The 19,849-nt window shown below is 39.1% G+C and overlaps 1 protein-coding gene across 1 annotated transcript in view; it reads right to left on the bottom strand.

The window, feature by feature from the left end:
- Positions 1 to 15,999, bottom strand: part of LOC129373174 (collagen alpha-1(XXV) chain) — a 186,049-nt gene extending 170,050 nt beyond the window's left edge. Inside the window, exons 1-2 of the mRNA XM_055050960.1 lie at positions 15,440 to 15,999; positions 15,272 to 15,341 (exon numbers count right to left, since the gene is read on the bottom strand). Coding sequence (XP_054906935.1) covers positions 15,272 to 15,341; positions 15,440 to 15,679 — 310 coding nt within the window. The 5' untranslated portion in view covers positions 15,680 to 15,999. The remainder of the gene's footprint in view (positions 1 to 15,271; positions 15,342 to 15,439) is intronic.
- Between the last annotated feature and the right edge of the window lie 3,850 nt (positions 16,000 to 19,849).

Here is a 19,849-nt window from a genome sequence, read left to right as displayed (position 1 = left end):
AGTAAAGAAATTTGCAGACTAAAATGTTGACCTTCAAAAATGCATATACACCAAGCCAGGACCTATTAAAAAGGCTTCATCCTGCATTATGCTTTATTTTGCTTAGCCGCCTTCACATAAACACAGCCTATAGCAATCTCAATACCTTATTTCTGTAAAAAGTGCTATACATAGAAGTACAGATACTGTTTAACTTGTTCTACATTTGGTCACATCCCATCCCCCCGACTTCAATATATTGTGGTCTGGTACAAAGTTCTGTATAATTGAGAAGAAAAAAATGGTTCACAGTTTTCAAAGTTTTAAATCTGAAAACTTTGAAATGTTTTCAACATATTTCTATGGCGTAATATGTTGAAGGATATTACGTTCCAACATATTACGCCACAGAAAATGGCCGATGCCACATTCTCATTCAGCCTCGGAGTCCAAACCTCGTCTTAAACCTTACCCAAATTAAATTACACATAGGTGGCCTATCTACTGGTGAGACCACTCATGACAACTACATTTATAGGGCAGATGAAATTATACACAGGTGGACTCTATTGGTTTGGTGCTTTACCAAAGCAAACACAATTTTGGGGGTATAAGAAAAAGGAGACTTCATAAAAATCCATGAAATACTTAGAGATTTCATTTGTAACAAAAAAAAAATTCTAGTTTGTACCTTTCTCTTTCCATATTACACAAAATCCTCCCAAAATAAATAGAAGTTTGCTGTTGAAATTTGGCAATATGTGAAAAGTTTCAAAGGCTCAAAGGCTATAAATACTTTTTCAAGGAACTACAGAACCCCCAGGCTTTGGATAAGTTCATGCTGATCCTATTGTAAGTTCTCTCTAATAAAAACCAAAAAAAGCTAAGAAGATGCAGCTGAAGAATAATTGTAATTACACACATCAGCAGAGGGTAGCTTAAACTCTGACCAACGTCTTTCAACTCAGCAACATTTTCTCAAACTGCAACTGAATCTGGGCCTGGCAAAATGTAGATTTATGGCTATGACATTCACAGGCAAGCGTGCCTGAACTCCTTCGAGACTCAAAGTTTCTTTGGTTTAAATCCTGAATTCCACTCTGTTATGTTGTGCTACCCCCCCCCCACCCATGTCTCAGACGAAACTTACACTCTCATGTTATTGGGCCATGACATTTGCAGAAACGCAGATACTTTGTCTGCTTCTGCACTGACCTCCATCTTTAAAAAAAAAAAGGTAACCATCAGTTCTGAGGAGGGAAGGCCAACGGTAATGAATCGCAATGAAGAAACGCTTTTCAGAACTACAAGTTTATAATCTAGTTGTGTTACTCGGGGGTTTCTGACTTGGAAGCCACACATGTGTAAGACTTTCCCCATCATTTATTATGTTACATGAAAGTGAAAGAGGGGGTCTGCTGCAGCTGACAGCAAACGCATGCTGAAAATGAAATACAATAGTCAATTTGGGCGTCAGCACGTTTATGAAACGCTCTCCATTTCTTGAAATTGATTTTACACATGCATTTTGCACCAGACGGAAAGGATAAACTGATCTGGTTACCTTCGCATACAGGGTAACAACTACGCCAAAACTTACTGGGAAGCCATGTCGCTTTCAATCGGGAGCGCCAGGTCCCGATCCTCCTGTCTAATCTGTCATCTGGCTATCAGACCATTAATGCTCAACTGCGGCAGCTCAAGTAGAGAAGGACAGCGAGAGAAAGGTAATTTCTCAAGTCTTTCTGCACTGAAAAAGATTGCAAGCACATCAAATCAGTCAGCCTGACACCCAGTATATTGTTGAAGAAAAAGAGACGCTTGTATTGTTGCTGTAACCTTGACCACACATTTCGCTTAGCTGAGTTATAACCCTGTTGGGATTTGATTTAAGCTTGTCTATTAATTATGCTTGATTTGACCGTCTTGTGCAGCTCTGCCGTTAAATTATAATAAGCATTTTAAGTCATAAAACTAAAGTTTGAGAAAACATTGCAAACACATGGGTGTACTTGCAAGACAATAAAGATTGAAAGCGTGCTATTAAAATTAGTGAGCAGAAATGGTACCAATTAGGCAAGTCACAAGATGTCCCTCTTTAGCAGGCAGCAAGTTTTTAAATACAACATTGAATACTTCAGCTCTATTTATAGCATATATGCTCAGAATTTCCTTCTCTTTTGCATGCTTTACCTGAACCACCCTGCATATGCAACAGCAGGAGGTAAATGCATTTCAAATGGCACTTCAGTTCTAGCCAACATGCACATCAAGACTGACTGAGGAGTCGAGTTTGGATTGCAGAACCAGGACCTCATGAGACAGGAAGCCGCTTGAGATAGCAGCAGGACTCGGGGGAAGTGGCTCATTAACCTGGATTCCAACAAAGCTACACAGGGCACCATGCTGATTGGTGGTCGACATAAAGGAATACAATGTCTAACCTGATGTTATTTTTAGAAGTGGTTGTGTCTGATTAAAACCTATAGTGCAGTCAATAAACATGCTACTTATATATTTGCATTTTTTACTTCTCTATGAAAGTATGAGAAAGAAAGTGAGGATAAATGTGTCTAAAGGTCCATCTTTCCGGCCTACTATGCTTGTTTCCTTCCTTTTTTGCATCCTTACCTACTTCCTTCTTTCTGGTCTTTTTTCTCCTTTCTGACCTCGTTCTTGTTCCCGTTTCTCTTTTTCACTTTCTTCCATTGCATCTTCACTTCTCTGACCTCTTTCCTCAAAATCTTTCCATCGTTCATAAACTTAAGTTTGTTTAATTTTAAAACTCTGAAAAGTTAAGTCTGCGTTCTTTATTTCCATCTGTTCTTTAATTTCCTGCACTGGTAACAATTGACTTGTCACACAATCCTCCATATGTCCCTCTTCTTTCCTTTCTTTACTCTTCGTTTCTTCTCAACTTGCTTCCGATTCTCCTTTTCCTGTGTCCGTCCTTCGTTCCTTAATTAACTTATTGCTTGTGTACCTCTGCTTTTGTCTCCTTGCATTCCATCTTCTTTCTTGTGTCCTTCCTTGTTTGTCGTTTTCCCATCAGTCATTGATCTGAAGGAATAACACTTTCTTTCCATCGGTCTGTTGGGTTTGCTCATTTCCACAGTGGAAGCATTGTTATGGACTAGTGGAAAGCAGAGTAATGCCAAAAAACTTGAACAATACAATTAAGCTCTGTGTGGAAAAATGCCTGGAAGTGACAGGCATGAGAGAACAATGGAATGGTTTGCTCACCTGGACCTCCAATTTACTAAGCCCTCTGAAAGCAGCTTCTCATCTGGAGGCCCCACCAGCTCCATCCAGTCCATTACTGGGCAGAAAGCCCAGTGAAAAATTTTCAGCCCAGTTTTGTTTAAAGTTGCTTTTTTTTTTTTTTTTTTCCTGGCTGCGAGTTGTTTTCTTGCAAAAACTCACAACTGTGTATCCTTTCTGTGGTTTGCCCAATTTTCTGTACTTGTTTTACACCACGCCGACAGGTGAAACTAATCAGCGTAATCAAGGCCGCATGCACCTTTCCGTGGTGGTGCATTTGCTCCTGTGGGACATTTGATCACCAGAGAGTCGGCAGCTAAACCACACATTGTTTCTCAGCCGAAACCAGTCCAAAATGTAGGCAAGTTTTCCATAAAACTCAACTGAAATAAATATCTGCTCTAAATCCATAAAATATTTGTATTTTATTTGATGAAAAGGACATAAAAGGCTGAGAAATTTATATTTTTGAGTGTGGAATATCCACTGGCTCTTTAATGTTTATATCTCAGCTGCATAAACTCTGCATAACATCCTCTGATTCACAAGGAAAATAACATTTCAACCCAGTGGAGTTGAGGCATTGAGAATCCACAAAGCATGAAAGTAAAAAACAAAAAAAACCTGATGATGATTTTCAGTTCACCTTATTCTCAAACACAAGTTTAAATGATTTTATTAATAATTGTAGCAGGTTGTGATATGAAGTCAACCACTGTGTCCAGCATTGCTTCCTATGATTCTTGTGCAATTTTTTTATGTTAACACAAATTAATAGTTTGGAAGTCTGATTGAAGAGTATCTGTTTTTCTGCTGGATTTCCCAGCGTTTACTTGAGCTGCATCTCAAACACCTACAAGAAGAGTCTGTGAAAGCAAAGCTACTGAGCAGTGACCAAACCCTCTGCCTTAATATAAATTCATTTTCACTGATGACGCTTAATGAGCTTTTCCATGTATTTTGGATTTACCAAGTTGACATTCAAGGCACTGGAGTGTTTGAAGACACTTTTGCACACTTCAAATTGATTGCATACGAAGCAAAAAGCATCAGTAAATACTGAAGTAACACATCTTTACATCACAGATTAAGAGAAAAGGGAACAAATTCCTCCAAACTATGTCTTTCATTCTGTCTGTCCCAATTCGGAAAATTAAATTAACAAGCCGCAGGGACTTGTTGCTCTTCATTGAAGGGTAACTCAAATTGCTGCATGCTTTTGTGGTACTGCGGTCTATACATGTATAGCCATGCATCCAACTTAGTCCTCAGGTGTGCATCACTATGTTAGCTGGTGCACATGGGTTCAAATATTTGCACTGTGTGTTTATTGCCCTTTCGGATCCACAGCCGGATTCACATTTCATGTCACATTTAGCAAAGCTTTGAGAGGGAAGAGTTGCCTGGCAAAGTGCAAGTGCCCCCCCGGTGAGCGACGATGAGGAGGGGGACGGCGAACATGCCAACAAGCTCTCAAGCAGAGTTCCTTTCATTGACAAACACCCTGGACATCCAGTTCATGCTCCACTGGACACCAAACACCAATAGGAGCTCCGTTTGGACAGCATGACTTTCTTTTGAGTTTAAACTCTTGGTGGCGCCCTCAGGGACTCTGGGAGCATACATCATCTGGCAAGCTGCTGGGCAAATTCTGCTTTTCTCCATCACTTTTTCCACTGTGAGAAACAGTTTGAATCCCTGCTGTCTTCCAATGGCCTGAGGGACAAGCTGTTTTTGCTCTGCCGAGTTGGTTCAAAACTTGAAAAGCTCTCATAAATGTTTGCATCAATTGTAAATAAATGGTTCTCAAAAGGATTACTGCCAGTGCTACATTGGGTGAACACCAACTTGTCTTGGTTTCAACTTAAACAATTAAATTCCCCTTCTACTCAGCTATTTCTCTAGGTGATTTTTTTTTTACTTCTTCTAAATGTTCGGATTTTTAGGAATAATATGCTATGTTCTTAAACTACACTCCCAGACAGCAATAATCACCCAGAACTACCAGTTCAATTTAATGTGGTGCACACGTGGATGAGCGATGGAAATTTAACCAATTCAAACTCAAAAGAGGTGGTACAAATACAACAGCCTCCAGAGACCACAAGTGATGACATGACAAGTCGAGCAGTCTTTTTTATTTTTTAGTCAAAGCAGTGAGTGAAGGTTACAAGATCCAGAAAACTTGCCACACACTAGGCCTGTGATTGTTTGAGCAGGATCGTGCCGCAAATAGCCAGAAGTTTTCTGTTTACTACAGACATTTTTTACAGCTGCTTGTAAAGCCACCATTTTAATTGTGATCAATGTGTCCAAACCAAAGATCTGCAAAAGAGCTATTGTGATTCTCTTTAGTCTAAAAGGCAAAAGTGTCTGCTTACAAGGCAGAAAAAAGAAAAAAGCCAATGGCTGCAAATAAATCTACTGGTAGTGAGTAGAAACTATATAACGAGGAGTTTAAAAAGTCAGTAAAACTCCCATATTGGCATGCAGTATGGTATAAGGTGACATTATGTGTTTAAATACTGGCAACGTGATGGTCATCCCTCTGGCAGAGATGAAGCTACCTTCATCTCTCTGGTAGCTTCACCAGAGAAGCTCTCTCTGGTGGCTATGAATGGATGCAAGGTTGGCAAGACAACTAACCCTCTCCATCTTCAAAAGTACAACTGGTTCCTCACAAATTACTCTGTTCAGCAGTGAAGGAATTGAGGATCTTGATATTGATCATAGATCATATATTGATATCATAGACTATGGTTATGATCATTCAAAAAAGTAATTTTCACTGTAAATAAAAGTTTGTATGTATCCTCGGGCATGTTGCACGTTTCTTTAAGACGGTAAAGCAACGTTAAAAGTACTGCATTGTCACACAGAATGAACACATAAGAAGTTAATTTAGATCAATTGGAAAGTTGTGGGACAAGGATGAGTAAATGGGAAGGGAAACTAAGCAATCACAAAGGAGATTCCTGTGACTGAAACTTTGCACCCGGCGTTATGAGCACGTTTGTAAGTCATCTTTTACAGCAATGAGTCACTGTTCTCTGAAGGCTTTCTGCTGGATGCAGTGGACCTACAGCGGTGATTTTACTCCAGAGGTCACAAGGTAAAGAAAGGTACAGACATCATGACTGTTGAATTATGGCTATATCAAGATCAGCTGCAGCAGAAGCACAGCTTTAAAAGGAATAATATGAGAAATAAATATGTTTTACCCATATTTTGGGTGTGTCGCTAAGTCACAATGATGGAAACCTTTTCATTTACCTCCAAGAAGTAAGCTTGTGAGAAGCCAAGACAGGATCTCTGAGCTTCCTGCTTTATTCCGCACGAAAAAAAAAAAAAGGAGTAAAAATGACGACTGCAAATCACCGCCAGGAAATGTTCAAGGACACACGAGACAACCATTAGGGCTGGGGCGTTCTGACTCTACTCCACTCTGTTTTTGGCCCTCGTCCTCAAAGCCTGCGGTGCTGAAATCTGCAGCAAAGAGCTGTGCTGACCTCCGTCATATAAAATCATGTAATCTGCTCTCCATTCAACATGCCGCCCTCAGGTTAACGTCGAGTAAAAAAGGGAAAAGTGTGCCACTCTGCCTGGCTTTAAGCACATTTCCATCGTTTGTCAGTTGGCATTCTTTGCCATACCTCATAAAAACAGCTGTCAAGAGTAGAAAGAGGCCGTCTGTGCTTTATGCAACATTCTTCTCCTAATAATCAACCTGGAAATCAGGGCAAATGATTTCAAGGCAAATGATACATCAGTCTCCTTTATTTAGACTTTAGATGTTTCTATAAAGATTTGCAAAACTATTCACTTTAAATTTCTCCACATTCTGCCATGTTGGAGCCACAAGCTATTTCATTGGGATTTTCTTCAACATCATGTTGGTTTATTACAAAAAAGTATTTAAAAAAAACACACACTTAAGCTTGTGGTTGAACAGTAGAAAAACATTTGCTAGACTTTACATGTGAACTGCAATTAGCTCCATATTTGTAAGTAGATAAAGTTAGAAGCTTTTGAGCAGGAAGCATCATAATTGGCTTTTCACCGCTGGACGCAGGTGAAGCCTCCCACGCTCCTTTGCCATCATCTCCGGCCTCAGTTAGTCACAAAGAGAGCCAAATCTGACTCACCTAACCAGAAGCAGCTGGCTTCGGCGGCTACCTGGAAGTCTGCTCTACTTTACCTAGCACTTGGTAATTACACAACTATTAGCGCACCTCCTGGCTCCAAACCACACAGAGGGCTTAATTCAGAAGCTGTCAGTGATTAATCACAGGTTGTATACTAAGGTGAAGATATCAGAGGGGGCTTTGCTAAATTATAACTGTATAACCCCATGTGGATTACATTGTTATGCAGAAAGGAGAACTATAAACAGGAATGTCTATAAGAAGCTTTAAAAAAAAAGTTCTTCACCCTCAAGGCCTGTGATCCCAGGGCGTCTGTTTGTGTGCGCAGCTTTACTTTTGGATGTCATATTTGGTTTAGAGTTGACGAGCTAGCCTAAACGCTGCTGCGGATGCTTACAATTATATTTTGTACGGTGAGGTCACAACATCCAGCTGATCTAAGGCCTCGCTACCCCTGTCTGTTGCACTTAACAACCAGTTTTCTGTGTGTATATAGTAAGAAAAAAACAAATTCCTGCAAACTGCAAGCTGTACGTTTCTGTATTCCCAAGAGGATTTTGACCGTTGTTTAGCTGCCAAGACCTTTGAAGCGTTAACTTCTACAAATGCTTCAAGGAAGATTGGAGGGAAAGGTAGATGCCTGAGAAGGGGGTTGAGATTTAAGCATATAAGGACCTACATTTGCTGACTCCACATTTTATGATGGTCCCATTAAACATCAAGTTGTGCACTGCAAGCAGAACCCGGAAAAAGGACAGCGTAAATAAAATATGAAAAGAAAACAGCCTGCTAATGCCAAGAAATACTTTTAGACCCATACCACCTTCCACAATTATGTAAAAAGGCTCTAATTATTTTTTTTTAAGGAGAATATTTTCATCCAAAAAGTATAAAAAGTTACGAGAGCAATTATTCAAACATGGAACTGTCCACGAAGTCCTACATCATCTCAGAATCAGACAGCGGTCAATAACCAACTTAAAAATTCAATGACTATTCTAGTCAGTGAATGCACCATACCTTAGCACTGTTAGGTCTTTGTCAGAACAATGCTCAATGGTATGGAAGTTATTACTGAGGAAAGAGTCAAAGACATCTATTTTCAGTATCACTGGGGTGTTTAAAAAAAGTACTAAAATGTAAAAACTTACTTGAAAGGAAACACTATTTTCTACATGTTGTTTACATTTAAAAAGAAAAATTTCTTTTTTAATTAAAAAAGAAACATGCAGGTAGCGGTAAAAGCACTCACGATGTTTGGTGAGCCCATTTGATCAACCCAAACTTCCAGGATTTCATTTTGGGTAAATGCAACCAAAACCAATCGCTCTATGTTATGCCAGCAGGAGAAATGACTTGTGATCTATTAAGAAAAATCCTACAAATGTTACATCTAATGCCACCGTGTATTTGTTTACATTTTGTGAAGAAGGAAGTTGAGCCCATGTCTTCCTCTGAGGTTTTTGTCATTTCCTCCATCGGTTCTTGGTGCAGCGCCACCACAGGCAGGGAGCTAAACAGGTTTTTCAAAAGGTTTGGTTCTTTCTACACAATTCAGTGTGAAACTGAACCACACCAGCTGAAAACGTAGCAAATGTTGCAATTTTGTTCCCCAATCAAACAGAGTCTATCAGACTACCAGGCGTGAAAACACCCTTACACATGATAGAGGTATTTATGTTGACATGCTTCAACTTTCACTTTCCAACATTGACTATAAGTTGTTTAGACATAAGGCAGTGTCTCCTTTTCAACAAATCCACTGTAATTTAAATCAAAGAAAGAAAATCATTGGTCCATACATGTTCAAAATTTACTTCAAAATTTCTCTAAAGGTCAGATATTAGTCAAATTAATCCATCTGTTAACATTTCATAACATTAAACCAATTTGAAAGGTTGGGGAGCTGTACAATAATCCAGTTTGCCAAAAAGACTTGTTAATTATTTCATTTATATGACCTTAGAACCATCACTAGGTGTAAATTGACTTTAAGTAAGACCTCATGAGCAGTATTCGCTCAGGATGAAATAATCCCCTTTGTGCTGCATTTGGGAGCTGTAATTTTCCATGTAGCTATAAAACATGAAAGAAAGGCTGAACCCAAAAAAAGTGTAATAGCCTGTGCAGGTACCGGTAACAGCATTCACGATGTGAATAGCACGCAGCATTCACATCTAACTGAAAGGTAAAAATACTTTTAGTCACTTTGAAGCTGAAGATTAAACGGTGCCTGTCACTGTTAGAGATGAATGACAGCAAGATAAAAGCCACTTTTCAGATTTTTACATAGAATCATGTCAACACATAGGAAAATGCGTTGAAGTTCAAGACTGATTTTCTGAGGGGATAAAAAGAACTATTGAAATTTCTCTTATTCAGAAGCACAAAATAGCCCCAAGCTAAGGCCCATTGCACTGCCTGTACAAGCACTCCATCTTCAATGACAGTAATAAAGTGAGGACTGTGAAAAGCACATTATTGTCCTCACACTGAGAAAAAGAGCCACATCTGAGCCATAGGCCGTCTCTTAGAGGAGAAGATGGATACGGAGTGAACCTATTCAGAAGGCATAGAATGTAAAGTCATTTGCTTGAAAAAATAAATAAATATATATATATATTCTTTGCAAGCTCTTGTTTGTACCTTATTTCAAGATACAAACAGGTACTAAAAGGTAACCAAAAACATGCATAAACAAAAAGGTATGTTTCCAAAATTGTACCATGAGCCTTTAGTTTCCCATTAACTCTTATGCAACAGTTGCATTCTGGGACATTATTAAAACCTGCCTGAACTTAATAAAAAGTTGTCTCTGTGATAGATACTGAGCAAAGTTTGAAGAGAAAAGAAAATGATCGCCCCGCAATGGTTAAAAATTTTGATTTTCAGGACTAAAACTATGACTGATGATTCCATCACAGTGGTTATCTTGCATAGCTTATGTAAATTCACCCCAGATTCCATACATCTGCATTCAGTCAAATTTTTGGCAAAGGAGAGATGGTTAGGATGTCTGACTGGGATCAAAAGCTATAACTTCTGATCATATCTTAAACCTAGTACAGTTCAGATGAATTCAAAGTAAACACCATAAAGGAGTTTAAAACTGGTTATTCAGCCAGTTTCTACAAATTTCCATCCGGAAGATTTAGGCAAATTTGTGTAATAGATGCCTACCAGGGCTGTTTCCCACTATAAAGTTTTGTATGATAGCTGCAGGAAACTACCTGGTAGAGGTTGCAGAATGATGCGTGGCATGTCGTCAGCTATTGACTGCCCCTGGTTTATTCCTGTCACACTTCATTTGAATCTGATTGGCTTTCATGGTTTAATTTCTGCCCAGTACAGAGATGTGTGCGGAGGAAAATAAAGACCAGATGTATGATGAAGTGCAGAGAGTTGCGTGACTGTGATGGGTCTCATTAATGTTAATCCTTGCAGTAATTTTGGTTCGTTAAGTCAGGCATGCCCACTCAGCAGATGACTCATTCGCAGTCAATAAAAACATGGGGTGAAGAAGGGGAACTCTTTCATTGAGGATTATCGCCTTGTCGAGTTATGTTTTTTTAACTTCGACAAGAATGAATACAACAAATATTTCTGATAGAATGAATATTTGAGCTTATTCCAAAAATAGAGGACAGACTATGTGCGAGTCCAACTTTTAATTGCCGGACAAAGTCTTGCAGCACTGATGGCAGCTGCTGAGCTATAGAAACAAAACTCAATAAACTCTGTCTCATTACCAACCCATAAGTATTGTTCTTAGACAGAATTTTAAAATCTTTCGATGTTAAGTCTGGTATGATTTTGGTTTGGGACTGAGCCACGGCAACATGTGTGTTGACATAAACCCTTCTGCCATAGCTCTGAATGTTTAAGTGTGTCAAAAAGTTACACTTTGGTCTCATCTGACCGCAGTGACTTCTATCCACACTTTTGTTTGGCTTTCTTCCTAAAACTTTTCCATAATAGCCAGATTTATAGAGTGCATGGTTAACAGTTGAACTGTCAACAGATTAAAACTGCAGTTCTTCCATCGTTTTCGCAGTTCCTCCTTCAAAGATGGTCCTTGGTTTACCTAACAAGCCTTTAATATCTTCAAGGTATGTACTAAGATTAAATTATACAAATTCCAAAATGTGTTTGTTGAGAAGGAGTATTTTCAGAGTAAAAGGGACTGACTAGAAAGTTTTTCCAGATTTGCGTTTGCAGTAAAAAAAAAAAAAAAAAAAAGCTCTCAGTGTTATTTTCAGGAGAAATGTTCCAAAAACTCCCTTGGTGGCAGTTCTGGGAGTAATACCCGATGGAATAGACAGGAAGGGTGATAGATATCTTCTAAGTATCTTGCTCACAGCAGCCTTGAAATGTATAACTATCAGGTGGCTGAAACCAGGGCCTCCTACATAACACATGGATACAAAAAATCTGGGACATTTATCTGATGGAAGGAATCACATATTCCTTAAGGCTTCAAAAAACAGTTTTTGATATAAGGTGGAGCCCGGTCTTACCGTTACTAATTCAATGACGCCCTTACAGGATTGCTTGTTGGCACCTGTATGTACCCATGGGTCAGTTAGAATACCTTACTGTTTAAGAATGTGAGGACCATCCTATGTCAGAGGGGATTTAATTGTGTGTCTTGTATTTTTTTTTTTATATTTTTTTTTTTTTTTTTTTTTTTGTTCTTGTGTGATGTTTGTACTGGTATGTATTCCTTATTGCCTATGTTAGATCATTGATGTCTCATCTTTTGTCAAGTTATAATGCAGAAGATATATGTCAGTAAGAGGCAGACGAATGCAACTGTGGACATGTGTTGTTAAAAATAAATAAAAATAAAGTTTAAAAAAAAAAAAAAAGAGAGAGGGGAGCCATCTATTCCTTTTTATCGACTTTATATTCATCCACTGCTTTGTGTTGAGCTGTTTGGTTTTGCACTCTGATAAAATGTCAGCGATCTCAGGGTGTGAGTACTTTCAGGGGAACACCTCCGAGTCTATGACGCAGAGACTGATGGCCCATGATCAGAATTTTAAAAAGTTGTGAAACTTTGAAAACTACCTGAAGCATGAAGCCTAGTAAACAGCCACTAAGTAGTTCAGCAGACTGCCAGGAAAGAGCATAAAGTTCCTGGAAAGCACATCAGCACAGCTCTGTGGAGTGGACACAGCTTCGCAAAGGCTTGGTGGACACTTTTTTCCTGACCACCTCAACCTTTTTCATCCGAAACTAATGAAACCAAGTATCTTTTAAAGGCAAATGTTTTATTGTGCCTCCAAAAACTGTGCAAGTCTATGCTTTTTCTTCAGAAGTAACATGCTTAATATCCCCTCTACGGGACCATAAAGGCTATTTCTATTCTGTTTTGCTCCCATGTAAGCGCCAAAGACATTCAAAATGCTGGCTGCATGCAGCAGTGCTTTCCACTTTTTTTTTTTTATACCATTAGTCGGGTTCAAACAAGGTGAATTTAATTGCTTTCACATCACATATAATTCTCTGGTTCATTACTGAAATTACAGCAATTAGCAAAGCGTTGTTTCTGGGCTGATCGGTCATGAAAATAGTCCTCAAAATCATCTGCCAAATGCTTTAGCTATCAAAAGAACAACTACAGCAATTTAATTTAGCTGAAATGCCACACTATTTACGGCTACATTTAGTTCTGTTAGATATTTCACTTCTTTAAAAGAAAGAGCTGTTTTCTCTGGGTGGTTGCACAAACATGCAGCATCTAACGAAGTAAGGAGCACTGCTAAACGCTCACAAGACCTTCACTGCATCCCCCTAAAATTGCTAGAAAGCTGACCAGCACTGCAGGAATAAATGTTTCCATCTACTGGCGGATAATGTGAATTTCAAGTTGTGTTTGTTGCCTATTGTGTCAAATGGACAAAAGCATGCAGCACCACGAGTCAGACAGCCACTCAGAACCACAGCTCAGCACCGAGCACTTTGCCTTTCCGCTCAGCCGTTACACAATCAGACCTCCCCAAACTATCCTGTGTAGACAGATTCCTACTCATTCCTCCACCTTTAACCGCTCCACCTTCCCTTAGATAAACAGGGGCGGCCCAAGCCTGCATGGGGCCCACGGCTGGCATTTAAGGGGCCCGCCATCAAATTGGCCCAACAGGCACTACAACACCCCTGATTTTTTCTTTTGGTGCTTTCAAAGCTGGGTTAGTTTTGGTATTTGCAGTAACACAGGTGAGTCTACATGACGACATGAACCAGTATGTTTGACCGTTACAGCAGTCACATCACATTAATTACTAAAGGAACAACGGTCAGGACAAAGTGCTCAGTTAATTATCTTTAAGGTATGACTCTTAATGTAGCAAGTTTCATGAAGTTGCATCTCAATAAAAGAAAACATTATTAAAAACTTAATTTTACCATTTAAACAATTTTACACTCAAAGTTTCTTTTCTGATTGTGACTGTTATTGCTTACAGCTACCCTGAGAAATTATGTTTCTCAGGGAATATTTAAGTCAAATAAACAGAGTTTTTATTATAGGAAAATAAGCCTGCTGAGACGATAAGTGCCCCCAGAGGTAGGCACTTAAGAATGTTGATTTATTGTTACCGCAATAAATTTCATTTAATGTTAAAAATAAATGTTCTTACTGTTGTTGTACTATTTTATATTTTTAAAGTACAGTTACCGTGTGCAATTTCACAATGCAAATCACACTTCTTTCCTAAAGAAGCACATTACAAATGGGAATGTTTTTCAAAACCATAATTTGTGTTTGTGTTGCTATAATCGCTGCGACACCCAATTACAGTTATACAGTTGACTAAAAACATCTAATAATTGGTTCTTATCAGTGTTATCAAAAAAGTACCTCAAAATATTGTGAAAAAATTATAAGTCCATATCGCCCAACTCTAATGCATGCAGGACTTGGTCAGGATTCCTGCATAAATTACTGCATCAATGTGGCATGACAAGGAGGCACACCCGATTCAGATGGATGGCTTGTTGATGAGGTAATACAGCCTGTTGATTCACATGTGTTGGACAAAATAGAGATGCATAATAAAAGCTGCAGACTGGTAGCTCTCCAAGGCTGGACTTGAGCAGTCCTGCCGTTTATCCTCTGTGAGGTTGAGGTCAGGTGTGTTTTCTGGTCAGTCCAAGAATCTTCATTTGGAAAATTCATTTCCAAATGAAGTTCGAAATGTACTTTCTCCTGTACAGAACACTTTGTACCACTTAGACACAGTTCATTCCATTATTCTCAAGAACAGAAATGACACATCCATATCTCTGGTTGAAGAGAGGCTTAACACTCAGAATGAGACAGCAGCGGATAAGTCGGTGTGATTTCTTTTGGAGCCTTGACTCCAGCTGCAGTCCATGTTCTGTGTTTTAAAGTCTCAAACTGTCTTTTGCTTATTAATTATTATTTTATGGCTGCTGCTTGTGGATTTGTATCTTCTGCCACACTTTTTCCTTCCACTCAACTTTCATGTAAGAACGTGCAATCTCAACAGCCAGGTGTGTCAGGTAAGGTGTCACTAAAGGTCTGCTAGACAACTGTCAGGTCAGTCTTCTTCATGATTGTGTTGGCTATAACATGTCTGAATCTTTTTTTAAAAAATTGGTTGTAACTATTTGAGAAACTGACCAAAGGTTTTTCCTTTAGCTGAAGTCATAATTAACTAAATGAACAGAAATAAACACATGGAAGAGATTAGTCCATGAGCATAACTTCCCAGTATCACTACTGAAACTGAGAAAGTGGAGAGAACTTTTCAACAGTCTATTAAGTTGCACCTGTATGTGTACAACCAAGTTCTCCTGGGGCCCTAATCAGCCGTAAAGTTAGGTGCATTTAGGACTGGGAAAAGTGCATTTGCCCTTACCTGGGGGGCAGTTACACTCAGGTGAGGCTTGTCTTGCCGTCCTGATCTTGGCGAAATTCTCATAAGAGCGCTGAAAATTGCAAATGAATGTCACTTTAATTCATCTGCACGGAAAAGTGAGACTGGATCACATGAAGGCAGCTAAAACACAAAAAAGTCATGGTTTACCTGAGAAAGCAACTCGTCCACTCTCTGCTGCACCAGAGAATTGAAATCCTCCATGGAGTGTCCACGGACCTGGATGAAGGTGCGCTCCGACGTCCCGCTCTCCAAACCCACAACTCGGCTCTTGATGTCTGCCGCGCTGATGCTCAGATGGACGCAGAACGCGATGGACGCCACTGAACATAAAGACGAGATGATGTTCAGCGCTGTCGTGCGACAGTGTCGCTTCACTTCTTTCTCCATTTCGCCACTCTCTTTAAATGTCTTTCCACACACTAAACGCTCCTCTTGTTTTCTCGATCCTCCGCATTCAACTGCGCGCCGCCGGGAGTAAACCGCATCTGGTGTGGAGTCACGGAAGGGATGGCACGCTGCTGCTGCTCCTGCTGTTCCGAGTGTATGCGTGTGCGTGTCTGAGAGAGAGACTGCAACGATGCGTTCGCGTACTTTATGGTGACAGCCACGGATAGATGAGTAGAGCTCCTGCAAACTTGTTGCACAGTAGCCTGCTGCAGAAGGAAGCTGCTATTACGCACGGAAACGTAAAGGAGACACGAGCTGAAGGGGGGGAGAGAGATGGGACTGGGAGGCAGTGCGCATGTTGTGGCGACGGCTCCCACTCTCATTAAGGCAACAACCCGCCTCCAATCTGCCATGACTGATTAGCATAATTTATTGAATTCCCCCGCACCCCACCACCTTTTTTCGGGTGCTCCAATCTGGGATGGGGCGGTCACGGTTGCCATTACTTGATGGGAAGCGCAGTTATGCTGCTGTGAGATCCACCACTTGTGGAGCGGTTTGGAGCGCTGCGTAAGAATGCTTTTAAGGGATTAAAAAGCTGCTTTCTGCAAAATATGACTCTAAAAATAACTGCTTGTTTTGAAAAAAGAAAACAAAACCAAAGAAAAAAAAACCCCAGAAGTTGCAGTATCTTTGCGTAAAAGCGCAAAATAATGTCAAATTACATATTTAGGTTGGGTTACATGGGATGGAAACTATGGTATAAAAAGAACTGTTTTGACTTTTTAACACAGAAGACTGTAAATTAGATGCACAATGTGTCTGGTTTTTGTTTTGTGTATGTGTTGATTTTGTAAATTGGGATTAAATTAAAGTTTCAAGATTTTATCATATAATAATCCACAAATAAATGAACACATTACCCACATCTGCTATATTATCATAACAGTGATCAAATTAGGATCTACTCTAAACTTTCCCGTCCACTGACTGTCTTACAGAATATTCTGAACACCATGTTTGACAGTTATAGACCTACTGCTCTTTGGCGCCACCACTCGGCCAATATGAATTCTAGCTCACTTGTGAAATGAGCTAGAGACTCCAGCTCATATAATGAAGGCTGCATGCATCGTATGACTTATATCCCCTGGGAAAAAATATGCAACGCTTCACTCTTTTCACATTTTGTCACATGACAACCACAAATGTCATTGTATTTTATCAAAATGAACTGTATCTGAAAAGTGTCAGTAATGCAAATGAATACAACTAAATATGTGGCATACAGGTGTCTTTAACTCCCCCGAGGCAATACGTCTCTGTGTAGTCACAGCTAAAAGTCTTTTGCTACCATCTTTTCACATCTATAAAAAACATTTTTGTCCTTTTTTTACTTTGCCAAAATGCTTAAAATCTTTTGTATTGAATTGAGAATGGTGGTGAATATCAATTTTCAAGCTTTACTAAAGATTCTGAATTGGTTTTTGGGTTTTGACTTTGACTAGGACATGTGACAGGGTGTTTGCCTTGATAAAAAAGTGAACCTCTCATCCCCTGCCACGAAGCAAATGACGAACTGCTTTTATTGATTAGAACTGAAGAATAAATGCCCAAAATACATATTAAGCATTTAACAATTTGTGTTCATTGGAGCTCAACAGGCTCCCAGAGACCATGATGTGAGAAAGTCGCTTTCATTTAATTCATGTCAATCTTAACACAGGAATGAAACTCTTTGAAAAAAGGGACTCAGGTCAATCTTCATACTGCCTGAATTTGTCCACTTTCACAGCAGCCCATGAGATGAGATTTCTGCCACCTGGGTCGACTGGAGACTCACTCCTTACTCGCTTTTAAGTAATAATTCAGCATAAAACTTTGGCTTCTTATCTAGCTCTGTCTGTTGAAGGAGCCATTAGAATTAGGCTCGGGTCACGCTACGGAAGGAGAGAGAAACAATAAGACGATCCGACATAGACTCTGATGCATGGATGTGTTTGGATCCAGTCGGGACAGAGTGTGAGAATAACAGCTGAGAAAAGAAAAAGGGTTTAAAAACAGAGAACCGAGCACCAATCCAATCAGCAACAGCAGGAAGTGCTTAGTAGGAAAGAACGTGTCTAAATTGCAACCAGTCCAGTCTTCTTTAAATAGAAGAGGACACACAAAGCCGGAGAAGTACAAAGAACCTAGGGTCAAGAACAGCTATTCAAAAGCATTCAATGAACATGTCCATATAATCAAAGAACAGCATTCGTTAAAATACGAGACTCAATCATTATGAATAATGAAAACTACAACCAGAAATTCAAACTCTCTAAATGTCTCATAAGCACAGAAAATCTTTGGCTTTCTGCTTGGAACAACCCAAGGTCTTCATTCTAATTCCAACTAAATGATTTGGAGACGACACCATGTGCATTATCTGAGGAGAAAAGAAAAAGAGGTATGTTGTGTTTGTCAAAAATAAATAAATAAGCGAAACGACAGAAATGGATATTATGCAAGAACATCTAAAAATGTTTTGCGAAGCACTGCACTCTGTCCCATTTACACAACTGTCATGATGTCTTTGGTGCTAAAAGACTTCCACTTTCTTTATTTTATTAAATACTTGTGTTTTACACTGAAAAGTCTTCATTGCTCTGTGTCCATGGACACCGCTTAATATCTTGCAGTTAGTTGACGGTTGTATAATTAACCATTCTGTTCAGATTTACCTTGCTGGAGGTCCTCAAATAGTCAATACATGTTGCACACTATTCAAGGAAGACTGCTCAAAATGTTCTTTTTTTTTTTTTTTTTGCTCAACCCCATCTTCCTTGGCTCCATTTCGTAGACAACATCAATCACATTTTTAGCTTTTGTAGGTGATTGAAAAGTGTCAGAAGTAGAAACAAACTATTCTGCTAAAAAGGTTTGCTACTATAAGAGAACAGTAATGCTTCCAAACACCAGTCTGTTTGTAATCTTTATTGTTTTGCTTATTTACCTGACACATAGTAATCGAGCCACTTTTCAGTAAAATTCATATGTATTTTCTTTCTCTGTCTAATTTTTGTGTTGCTTCAAGACAATGATAATAAAGCCAGTCAGTTAAATATATATATAGGCCTATATATTTGTATTTAAGACTTCAATACTTTGTGTGCCTGAGTAAAGCTATATGTTCGCCAAAGCTCTTACTGTGCAATATTTAACTCACAATAAACAAATAAACATTTTTCATAAAATTTCTTCACTTTGGCAACACTTTACCTAAGCGGTCTCCTTCAGTTGAAAGTTGCAGTTGAATCTTCCTGGTTGCTAGTTTGGTACAACTTCTTCACGTCCCGGTTCGTGTATAAAACCCAGGAGTTGGAATAGCGACCGCAGCGAGCATTGGGATATGTGGATATAAGGTGTGGATATCCTCTGCTCCGACTGCTGGGGGACGGCAGACAGGAAGGACAACTGTGTCAGAACCGGAAGAGGCTCCTTAATTGCTAACGACACAGCAGGGCTATAAAGCGTAAAGTCTATAAAGTCGCTAGATTTCTCACTGGTTGTTTGTTTGTTTTTTGTTTGTTTGTTTTTGTTTTTTGAGGATGAGTTTACGGGTCAATAAATATACCGACTATTTGGGTGAAATGACGACTATCCTCTTTCTGCTGCTTGTTGTTCTTCTTCTCTTTTTTTACGGTCGGTTAAAAAAGGTGCATTACCGCCACCTTCCAGATTGGAGTATAAATGAGATGCTTTTCCTACTACAATCTCCCCCAAACACCCATTCTTCTTTAAAAAAAATAAAAATACTGTTAAAAACTACATCCCCAATGATCTCTGAAACAATTCCCTTATATCTAATATACCTTTATTCCTATTTACATTTCTAATTAACACCTCTATTCATGAACATACTAAAAATTCTAAATATATATATATGTTGTATTGTTTCTATTTGTTCACAATAATTACAACCTGTATATGTATATTAATTAGTTTAGGAGTACTATTTAATCCCTTATGTCCAAATTATGTCCAAATTATCCTGGTTATGATATATTCTTTTTTTATCACGATCCTGCTTGTCGCCTCTGTTTATCTATACATGTGGCCCTATCTCTTCTTCTTCTTCTTTTAGGGTTTTGTTCACAAACCAACTGAAGGTGCATTTACTGCCATCTA

Source organism: Poeciliopsis prolifica, unplaced genomic scaffold, assembly GCF_027474105.1.
Source record: "Poeciliopsis prolifica strain line A6 unplaced genomic scaffold, Auburn_PproV2 SCAFFOLD032, whole genome shotgun sequence".
Lineage (NCBI taxonomy): Eukaryota > Metazoa > Chordata > Actinopteri > Cyprinodontiformes > Poeciliidae > Poeciliopsis > Poeciliopsis prolifica.
Note: the sequence above shows the minus strand (reverse complement) of the source record. Positions and strands in the feature narration are given on the sequence as shown.